This window comes from Dryobates pubescens, chromosome 34 (genome assembly GCF_014839835.1).
Source record: "Dryobates pubescens isolate bDryPub1 chromosome 34, bDryPub1.pri, whole genome shotgun sequence".
Classification (NCBI taxonomy): domain Eukaryota; kingdom Metazoa; phylum Chordata; class Aves; order Piciformes; family Picidae; genus Dryobates; species Dryobates pubescens.
In genome coordinates, this window is record NC_071645.1 from 6655836 (window position 1) to 6666521 (window position 10686).

At 54.7% G+C, this 10686-nt stretch overlaps 1 protein-coding gene across 3 annotated transcripts in view; it reads left to right on the forward strand.

Moving 5' to 3' along the window:
* The window catches only part of LOC104304038 (beta-galactosidase-1-like protein 2), a 43825-nt gene extending 33139 nt beyond the window's left edge, over positions 1-10686 (forward strand). For 2 of the 3 annotated variants that reach the window (XM_054176161.1, XM_054176162.1), the window contains 6 exons: positions 543-614; positions 1677-1755; positions 3276-3363; positions 7247-7361; positions 8986-9102; positions 10432-10686. In XM_054176161.1, the coding sequence (XP_054032136.1) occupies positions 543-614; positions 1677-1755; positions 3276-3363; positions 7247-7361; positions 8986-9102; positions 10432-10518 (558 nt within the window). In that variant the 3' untranslated portion in view covers positions 10519-10686. The remainder of the gene's footprint in view (positions 1-542; positions 615-1676; positions 1756-3275; positions 3364-7246; positions 7362-8985; positions 9103-10431) is intronic. The other variant, XM_054176163.1, reaches the window with a different exon arrangement.

Here is a 10686-nt window from a genome sequence, read left to right on the forward strand (position 1 = left end):
ATAAAATAGAATAGAATTAAGCAGGTTGGAAAAGACCTTTGAGATCATCAAGTCCAACCTATCATCCAACACCATCTAATCAACTCAACCATGGCACCAAGTGCCTCATCCAGTCCCTTCTTAAACACCTCCAGTGATGGGGACTCCACCACCTCCCTGGGCAGCACATTCCAGTGGCTAACAACTCTCTCTGTGTAGAATTTCTTCCTCACCTCCAGCCTGAACCTCCCCTGGCACAGCTTGAGACTGTGTCCTCTTGTTCTGCTGCTGGGTGCCTGGGAGAAGAGACCAACCCCCAGCTGGCTCCAACCTCCCTTCAGGGAGCTGCAGAGAGCAAGAAGGTCTCCCCTGAGCCTCCTCTTCTGCAGGCTAAGCAACCCCAGCTCCCTCAGCCTCTCCTCCCAGGGCTGTGCTCCAGACCCCTCCCCAGCTTTGTTGCCTTTCTCTCAACATCTCTCCTGAACTAACAGGAACCTGTGCAAGAGAAGCTGATAGCAGAATTGCTGAGAAGTTGCTCTCCTCTCTTGTGCTCCCCTCTGCAGGTCTTTGTTAACACTATGTATGTTGGTGAGCTGGACTACAACAAAGTGGAGCTCACCCTTCCTGAAGGACAGGTAACTAAGTGGAGATTGCTCACAGCAATGATGTGTGGGGAGCAGAATGAGACCTCTGAAGAAGCACAGCCCTCAAGAGCACCTCCCACCCAATCCCTGTGCTGCTGGCACAGGGAGCAGTTGTGAGACCCTGGTTGGACAGCATTTCACTGGGGAAATTAATGGTATCATAGAGTTGTTTGGCTTGGAAAAGCCTTCTAAGGCCACTGAGTGCAAGCAGCAACCCAACCCCACCATGGCCATCAAACCATGTCCCAAAGAGCCATGGCCACAGGTCTCTTGAGCAGCTCCAGCCAGGCCAGTCTGTGATTGCATGCAAGTCAGCAGAGCTGAGCATGGCTCTGGGGAGCAGCTGAGGGGGTGGATACCCTCAGTTGTTGTTCTGGGTTGTGGGAGAGCTGTATGACATAAGCCTGTGCTCTGTCAAACTCCATTTCTGGCTCTGTGGGCGATCTCCAAATGGAATTTAAAGCTTCAAGAGGGAGGAAAGCAAGAAAAGTGTTCTGGAAAGGCTGAAGGCTGCTCAGTGCAGAGCTCTCTGGTAATGTCAGGTAATGCAGAGCTTTAGAATAGGACAGAATTAACCAGGTTGGAAAAGACCTTTGAGATCATCCAGTCCAACCTCTCACCCAGCACCATCTGATCAACTCAACCATGGCACCAAGGGCCTCAGCCAGGCTCTTCCTAAACACCTCCAGGGATGGGGACTCCACCACCTCCCTGGGCAGCACATCCCAAGGGCCAATCTCTCTTGCTGGGAAGAATGTCTTCCTCACCTCCAGCCTGAACCTCCCCTGGCACAGCTTGAGACTGTGTCCTCTTGTTCTGCTGCTGGTTGGCTGGGAGAAGAGCCCAACCCCCAGCTGGCTACAACCTCCCTTCAGGGAGTAAAGCCTCCTCTGAGCCTTCTCTTGTCCAGGCTTTAAACAGGTAGAGTGCAGCTGCCAGGGGTGTTGGTGCCACCTCCCCTCCTGAGCACCTCCACTGCCCTCAGCATTGTGGCTGACACAGCAGATGCCTCTCTCTGCTCCAGCTGATGCTCTTCCTTCTGCTTTCCCACAGGGCTTCAGGCAGCTGAGGCTGCTGGTAGAGAACCGTGGTCGTGTCAATTATGGGCTGGCACTGAACGAGCAGAGGAAAGGTCAGTCAAGTTCTCTGTGCCCCCACTGGCCTGGGGTGCTCTCAGAGCTGCAGCACTGGGGAGCTGCCTCTCTGCTCTGCTTTACACAGAGCCCAACTGAAGGCTCAGTCCAGCTGTCACAGCGCTAGCCAGGCCTGCTGGCTGGGGGTGGGTGGGGAATGGTGTGGCAGAGGGAATGTGTTAAATCCACAGTTCCTCAGCCCCAGGCTGCAGGGATGGCAGGTGGAAGGCAGTGGCTGCTTGCTGGCTTGCATTAAGGCTTCTGGTTTTCACAGATTCATAGCAATGGGTTGGGTTGAAAGGGACCTTAAAGGCCATCCAGTTCCAACCCCCCTGCCATGGGCAGGGATCCCTCCCACCAGCCCAGCTTGCTCATCCAGCCTGGCCTTCAACACCTCTAGGGAGGGGACAGCCACAGCCTCCCTGGGCAACCTGTGCCAGTCTCTCCCCACCCTCAATGGAAGGAATTTCTTCCTCATCTCCAGTCTGTCTCCCCTCTCCCAGCTCAAAGCCATTGTCCCTCATCCTATCACTCCCAGCCCGTGTCAAAAGTCCCTCCCCAGCCCTCCTGTAGCCCCTTCAGGAGCTGAAAGGCAGCTCTAATGTCTCCCTGTAGCATTCTCTTCTCTTGGGGCTGAACAACCCCAACTCCCTCAGCCTGTCCCCACAGGGCAGGTGCTCCAGCCCTCTGATCACCTCTCTGGTCTCCTCTGGGCCCAGCTCACACAGCATCAGGAGCAGTGACCTGGCCTGTGTTGAGCAGAACTCAGTAATGTATTCAAGTGGTGGAGCTGGAAGAGGTCAGAACCCCAGGACTCTGTTTTAGTGGGGACCTGTCTGCAGCAGCTGTCCAAACCCAACTCTTGGAGTTCAGCACATGCCTGGACTGATTTGATTTCACTGCAGAAGAGGTTCATAAAGCCTCTGTGCTGCTTAGGCAGCCTCAGCTGCAGTGCTGTAATTAGGAGGCTGGATCAGGACCTGGGCTTTGCTTGCTACGTGGAGAATATCTTGGACAGGAGAATGCTGAAGGTAAATTACCTCTGAAGGTTATCTTGAGGTCCTTGGATACAAAGCCCTGGGTCAGCACTGGACAACAGAACCACAGAATGGTCTGGGTGGGAAGGGACCTCCAAAGGTCATCCAGTAGGCAGGGGCAGCACTTTCCCCATGCTCTGCTCTGCTGTGCCTGGGAGGGAAGGAACTGATCTACTGCTTTAAAAACCTCCACACATGGACAGCTAACTAAAAACCCACCAGTGACAACCCAACCTCCTCTGCTGCCTGTGCCAACAGTGTTTTCTGCTTGGTGAGTTGAAGCAAAGCAGAGAGTGTGGGGAGGCCAAATGCAGAGCAATGTTCCCCACTCAATCTGGATGAGCAATGGGACCATATGGACTCTAATGCCATTGCAGAACGTGGCTGCTTTCCATCTCCTGCTGTTCCTCTCCTCCAGATAGGAAAAAATCTCTCAGCTTCAGCTGTTTTGCAACTCTTCATTACCCCCATTGCTCTTGCAGGCTTAGTTGGTGATGTCTTCTTGAACAAAACCCCCTTGAGGAACTTCAAGATTTACAGCCTGGAGATGAAACCCAGCTTCATGGAAAGGTTTGTGGCAGTTCCACTCTTTTTGCTCCCTCACACCAAACCAAACTGCTTGGAGCAGCAGTGCCAAACCTGGCAGGTAGCTTTTAGATGCAGCAGAAAGGCAAGACCAAGGTCAAAGCAGGGAGGTGGGGTCTGAACTGCCCAGTTCCCTGCTGATAGCTTTTGCCTGAAGCAGTGCACAGTAGGGCTGCCCTCTTATCCCTGCCAGAGAGGGGCAACAAGGCTGGGGAGAGGCCCTGGGCACAAGCCCTACAGGGAGAGGCTGAGGGAGCTGGGATTGCTTAGCTTAGAGAAGAGGAGGCTCAGGGGAGACCTTCTTGCTCTCTGCAACTCCCTGAAGGGAGGTTGGAGCCAGGTGGGGGTTGGTCTCTTCTGCCAGGCAAGCAGCACCAGAACAAGAGGACACAGTCTCAAGCTGTGCCAGGGGAGGTTCAGGCTGGAGGTGAGGAGAAAGTTCTTCTCAGAGAGAGGAATTGGCCATTGGGATGTGCTGCCCAGGGAGGTGGTGGAGTCCCCATCCCTGGAGGTGTTCGAGAGGGGATTGGATGTAGCACTTGGTGCCATGGTCTAGTCATGAGGTCTGTGGTGACAGCTTGGACTTGAGGATCTTTGAGGTCTCTTCCAACCTTGGTGATACTGTGATTATTTAGGGTCACAAGAGTGATCCAAGGGCTGGAGCACCTCTGCTCTGAGGATGGGCTGAGGGGGCTGGGATTGTTCAGCTTAGAGAAGAGAGGACTCCAGGGGGACCTTAGAATTGCCTTCCAGTGCCTGAAAGCGTCCTGCAGGAAGGCTGGAGGGGGACTCTTCATGAGGGTGTCTAGCAATGGTGAGGCACTGGCACAGGCTGCCCAGGAAGGTTGTGGATGTCCCCTCCCTGGAGCTGTTCAAGGCCAGGCTGGATGAGGCCTTGAGCAAGCTGTGCTGGTGGGAGGTGTCCCTGCCCATGGCAGGGGGGTTGAAACTGGATGACCTTTAAGGTCCCTTCCAACCCAACCCATCCTATGAATCCATGAACAGGACAAGGAGAAATGATTTGAAGCTGAGGGAGAGCAGGTTGAGACCGGATCTTAGGAAGAAGTTCTTCAGTTACTGTGATACTGTGATAGTTCAAGGGGGTGAGATTCTGGCACAGGCTGCCCAGGGAGGTTGTGGATGTCCCCTCCCTGGGGATGCTCAAGGCCAGCTTGGATGAGGCCTTGAGCAAGCTGGGCTGGTGGGAGCTGTCCCTGCCCATGGCAGGGGGGGGGTCAGAGGAGCTGATCTCTGGGGTCCCTTCCAACCCAACCCATTCCACGAAGCGCATTCCTGCCGTAGAGGATCTGAAGCCTTCCTCCCAGCCTGTACCACAGGATCAGCTCAGGTGAAAGGATGACTTAAGCCAAAGGGGTGGGTCCCAACACCCCCACAGCTTGGAGGAGTCGGTGTCTCTCTTGAAATTAGCAAGCTGGCTGATATCTTTAGTCAGGCAAACTCACCAGGGACAGATTAATTCTGGGGAGCTACTAATAGTACATTAACAAGCCCAGATGGCTTCCTCTCTTTTAAGATGTTTTGCTTGAATTTAAGGGAGGCTTAAAAAGAAATGCAGCAGGGGTGAGGCAAGGAAGCCTCTGGCAGGCTAGAGAAAACCTCAGCAAACTTTGGAGGCAACAGATGCCCTCTGGACTCTGGCCAGGCTCCAGAGAGAGTGTTTGCAGTTCTGTTGTTTAACACCAGAAGGTACCACATGTGCAGTCCCCCAAGATATCACAGCTCCTGCATGTTGTGTGGGAAGGAGAGGGAGGCCATGTTCAACTGAAATAGCTCTCACAGGGGGAAAGTCTGCACTCCAGAGAGGTGATTTGGCCCCTTCCCTCCGCTGCTGTGAGACCTCCCCCTCCAGTTCTGCTGCCCCCACCATAAGGAGGGCATGGAACTGTTGGAGCAGGTCCAGGAGAGGCTGCAAAGAGGATCCAAGGGCTGGTAGCAGCTCTGCTGGGAGGATGGGCTGAGGGAGCTGGGGGTGTTCAGCCTGCAGAGGAGGCTCCAGGGGGACCTTAGAGCTGCCTTCCAGTACCTGAAGAGATCCTGCAGGAAGGCTGCAGACTTTTCCTGAGGGTGTCTAGAGACAGGACAAGGAGGAATGGCTTGAAGCTGAGGGAGAGCAGGGTTAGACTGGAGCTGAGGAAGAAGTTCTTCAGTATGTGAGAGGTGAGACTCTGGAACAGGTTGCCCAAGGAGGTTGTGGATGCTTCCTCCCTGGGCACATTCCAGGCCAGGCTGGATGAGGCCTTGAGCCAACCAAGCCTCGTTGAGAGGTGACCCTGCCCATAGTGGGGAGGTTGAAGTAAATGATCTCTGAGTTCCCTCCCAACCTAAACCATTCTGTGATTCTGTGCCTCTGAAATTGCTCAGGACAATCTTCACAGTTGCTGGGTCAGGGTGGGGGCCACCTGAAGGATTCTTCTTGATGGGGGCTAACCTCAGGCTGCAGGGGTTTAGAAGCATGTTCCCAGGGAGGCAAGGGCAGTGCCATGGGCAAACAGAGGCAAGGTTGGCAACTGACCAGGAGCAAGGGAGCACAATCAGCTTCCAGCCCCTGTGTGGGAGGATGGAGCCTGCCACTGTGGAAGGATTTTAGCTGAATAATTCAGCAGCAGCCAGGCTGCACTGGATCAATAACTCAGCTGAATCCAAGAGCTGCTGTTTGGAAGGGCTGGGAGGAGCTTGTGCTGACAGAAGCTCAAGGCTTCAGTGGCACTTCCACACTCCTTATTTTCTCTTAGGTTTGGCCCCTGCTCCCAGAGTGTGGCACAGGGAAGAAATAAAGCCAGGTTGCTCCTAATTGCAAGGATGTGTTCATGGACCTTGATAAGCACATGGGCAGGAAGGGAATCCTCCCAGTTGTGCAGGTTTTCCCTTAGCCTGGGCAAGGCCAGCTGGCCAAGAAGGCCAAGGGCATCCTGGCCTGCATCAGGCAGAGTGTGGCCAGCAGGAGCAGGGAAGTCCTTGTGCCCTGTGCTCAGCACTGCTTAGACCACACCTGGAGTCCTGTGTCCAGTTCTGGGCTTCTCAGGTCAAGAAGGACATTGAGAGACCTGAAGGTGTCCAGAGAAGGGCAAGGAGGCTGGGGAGGGGTCTGGAGCACAGCCCTGGGAGGAGAGGCTGAGGGAGCTGGGGTTGCTTAGCCTGCAGAAGAGGAGGCTCAGGGGAGACCTTCTTGCTCTCTCCAGCTCCCTGCAGGGAGGTTATAGCCAGGTGGGGGTTGGGCTCTTCTCCCAGGCACCCAGCAGCAGAACAAGAGGACACAGTCTCAAGCTGTGCCAGGGGAGGTTTAGGATGGAGGTTAGGAAGAAATTCTTCCCTGCAAGAGGAATTGGCCATTGGGATGTGCTGCCCAGGGAGGTGGTGGAGTCCCCATCCCTGGAGGTGTTTAGGAAGAGCCTGGATGTGGCACTTGGTGCCATGGTTTAGTTGATCAGATGGTGCTGGGTGATAGGTTGGACTTGAGGATCTCAAAGATCTTTTCCAACCTGGTTAATTCCATTCCATTCTATCCCATCCCATCCCATCCCATCCCATCCCATGTGCCCCTGGGCACTGGTGAGGCCACACTTTGAATCTTGAGTTCAGCTTTGGGCTTCTCTCTCCAAGAAGGACATTAAGAGGCTGGAGCAGCTCCAGAGAAGGGCAACAAAGCTGGGGAAGGGTTTGGAGAAGAGGGCTGGGGAGGAGCAGCTGAGGGAGCTGGGGGTGTTTAGTGTGGAGGAGGCTGAAAGGAGGCCTGCTTGCTCTCTAGGGCTCCCTGCAAGGAGGTTGCAGTGAGCTGGGGGTTGGCCTCTTCTCCCTCATGTCAGTGCTGCCTGGTGCTTCCCTGCTGTGTCTGGTCCTTGTCTTGCAGCCTGAAGCACGCTGCTGGATGGAGTTCAGTCCCAGACTACTTTGTGGGTCCAGCTTTCTTCCGTGGGAGGCTGTGGATAGAGCATCAGCCACAGGACACTTTCTTGAAGCTCCAGGCAAGTCTCATTTGTCATCCCCCCTCCTGCTCCTGCTTTGTGGATGTGCCACGAGAGCTGCTGCTCACACCTCCCTGCTGTGGCAGAGTGCTGCTGGTGCACAGGCCTTAAGATGGGATATTAGTATTGAAACTTCCTCCTCTGATTCCACTCCCTCCAAGGCCAGGCTCATGCCAACCATTACCCTGCTGCTCACTTCCACATCTGTGCTGCGTTGTAGATCGTGCCAGGCAGCAGCAGCAGCAGCAGCAAGAGAGGATCCCTGGCCCCTGGGAAATAGGGGAGGGGAGAGAGTCCTGTGCTTGGGGAGCGCTGAAGGCATCTCTGAGCCAAAGGATCAAGCTTCTCCACAAGCACCAGTCAGGAAGTGAAAGCCTTCTCCTTTTAATTAGCACATGAAGGGTAACTCCTCTTCAGCAGGGCTCACTTCAGCGTTCCTGGATTCAGGCACATAGGGCTCCATAGGGCTCTATGGGCTCCATAGGGCTCAATAGGCTCCATATGGCTATATAGTTTCCATAGGGCTCCATAGGGCTCTATAGGCTCCACAGGGCTCCATATTGCTCTAGAAGGTTCCATAGGGCTCTATAGGCTCCACAGGGCTCCATATTGCTCTAGAAGATTCCATAGGGCTTTATAGACTCCAGAGGGCTCCAGAGGGCTCTATAGGCTCCATATGGCTATATAGTTTCCATAGGGCTCCATAGGGCTCCATAGGCTCCATAGGGCTCTATAGGATTCATAGGGCTCTATAAGGCTCTATAGGATTCATAGAGCTCTATAAGGCTCCATAGGGCTCTATAAGGCTCTGTAGGGCTCTGTAGGCTCCGTAGGGCTCTATAGGATTCATAGGGCTCTATAAGGCTCTGTAGGGCTCCATAGGGCTCTATAAGGCTCCATAGGGCTCTGTAGGCTCCATAGGGCTCTATAGGCTCCACAGGGCTCTGCAGGGCTCTGTAAGGCTCCATAGGGCTCTATAAGGCTCTACAGGACTCCATAGGGCTCTATAGGTGCCGTAGGGCTCTATAAGGCTCCATAGGGCTCTATAGGCTCCACAGGGCTCTCTAGGCTCCATAGGGCTCTTCAGGCTCTGTAAGGCTCCATAGGGCTCTATAAGGCTCTACAGGACTCCATAGGGCTCCGTAGGGCTCTATAAGGCTCTACAGACTCCATAGGGCTCCGTAGGGCTCTATAAGGCTCTACAGACTCCATAGGGCTCCGTAGGGCTCTATAGGGCTCTACAGCACTCCGTAAGGCTCTATAGGCTCCATAAGGCTCCACAGAAAGCAAGCAGAAAGTGGCCTGACAGAATGCAAGTGTGGCAGCAGGCTTGGTTTCCTGTGGGGGTGCTAACCAGGCAGTCCAGCTGGGTGTTAGGAAGAAGTTCTTCACCATGAGGGGGTTGGAACACCGAAACAGGTTGCCCAGGGAGATGGTTGAGGCTCCATCCCTGGAGATATTCAAGGTGAGGCTCTACAGGGCTCTGGGCAAGCTGCTCTAGTGGAGGATGTCCCTGCTGACTGCAGAGGGGGTTGGACTGGATGACCCCTGGAGGTCCCTTCCAACCCAGACCATTCTGTGATGATTCTGTGCTCAGTGCCTCTGTGCCCTGCCTTGCTTCTAGGGCTGGGAAAAAGGAGTTGTGTTTGCCAATGGCCGGAACCTGGGCCGCTACTGGAAGATTGGACCTCAGGAGACTCTCTACCTGCCTGGCCCCTGGTTGAGGAAAGGGAGCAATGAGGTAAGAGGCTTTGGGGGGGGTGGTTCTCTGGGCTTGGCTGTGTTATGAAAGATCCTGCTCTGGGACACATCCCAAGGAGATGGATTAGGTACCTAGGACCTGTTTGGGTTGGAAAAGCCCTCTGAGATCTTTCAGCCCAACCCCACCATGGCCACCAAACCACAGCCCCAGGTGCCATGGCCAACACCTTTCTGGAACAGCTCCAGGGATGGGGACTCCACCACCTCCCTGGGCAGCCTGTGCCAACCCCTGACCACTCTTGCAGCACAGAAATGGTTCCTAATCTCCAACCTAACCCTCTCCCCAGGCACAATTTCAGGTCATTTCCTCTCCTATCACCTGAGACTAGGGAGCAGAGCCAAACCCCCACCCTCCTGCAGCCTGCTCTCAGAGAGCAATGAGGTCTCCTTTCAGCCTCTATTTCACCAGACTAAACACCCCCAGCTCCCTCAGCTGCTCCTCCCCAGCCCTGTTCTCCAGACCCTTCCCCAGCTCTGTTGCCCTTCTCTGGACCTGCTCCAGCCTCTCAATGTCCTTCTTGGAGTGTAGGCCCAAATCTGAACCCAGGATTCAAGGTATGGCCTCACCAATGCCCAGTCCAGGGACACCATCACTTCCCTTGCCCCTGCTGGCCACACCATTGCTGATCCAGGCCAGGCTGCTGGTGGCCTTCTTGGCCACCTGGGCACCCCCTGGCTCATCTTCAGCCAGCTGTCACCCAACACCCCAAGGCCCTTTTGTGCCAGGCAGTTTCCAGCCACTCTGCCCCCAGCCTGGAGTGCTCATGGGCTTGGTGTGCCCCAAGTGCAGCCAGCCCAGCAGAGAGGAAGAAGACTTTTATCTCCTGGCCTCTGTGGAAGCCAGGGAAGGGGCTGCTCTGAAGCTGAGGGTTGTGGAAGCCAGGGAAGAGGCTGCTCTGAAGCTGAGGGTTGTGGAAGCCAGGGAAGGGGCTGCTCTGAAGCTGAGGGTTGTGGAAGCCAGGGAAGGGGCTGCTCTGAAGCTGAGGGTTGTGGAAGCCAGGGAAGGGGCTGCCCTGAAGCTGAATGTGGCTCTGACAGCCAAGGGGATATGAGGAGGCTGGCAGCTAAGCTTCAGAGCGCTGCATCACATTCAAAATCAAGCCCAAACCTCCTCTGCTGCTGGTTGATTTTTCTGCATCATGTGGTGCTGAAGGGGAATTTCAGTCACTGTTGAGGCTGGTATTGATTGATCTCCTGAAATGCTGCTTCCTTCCCCTGCTGTGATCAGATGCCTTTCCCTCCTATAAATATTTAAAGCAGGCTCAGCCTTTGCACAAAGGAACTTTCTGTGTCCCTCTCTCCTCTGCAGATTGTCATTTTTGAGGAGCACACTGCAGGAAGGATCATCCAGTCTGTGGACATCCCTTCCTTGGGCAGGAGCCAGTATGTGGACTGAGGACAGCTTCTTTCCCCACGTTTGGTTCACCTGGAACATTGCTGGTTGCATGTCTGGGGGCACGATGGATGGCTCAGGCACTTGGGGCATGTTGATTTCCACTAGACCCAGCTCAAGGATTTGCTCTCTGGCTGGAAGTTCAGAAGAGGCAAAGGGCCCTGGAGGAAC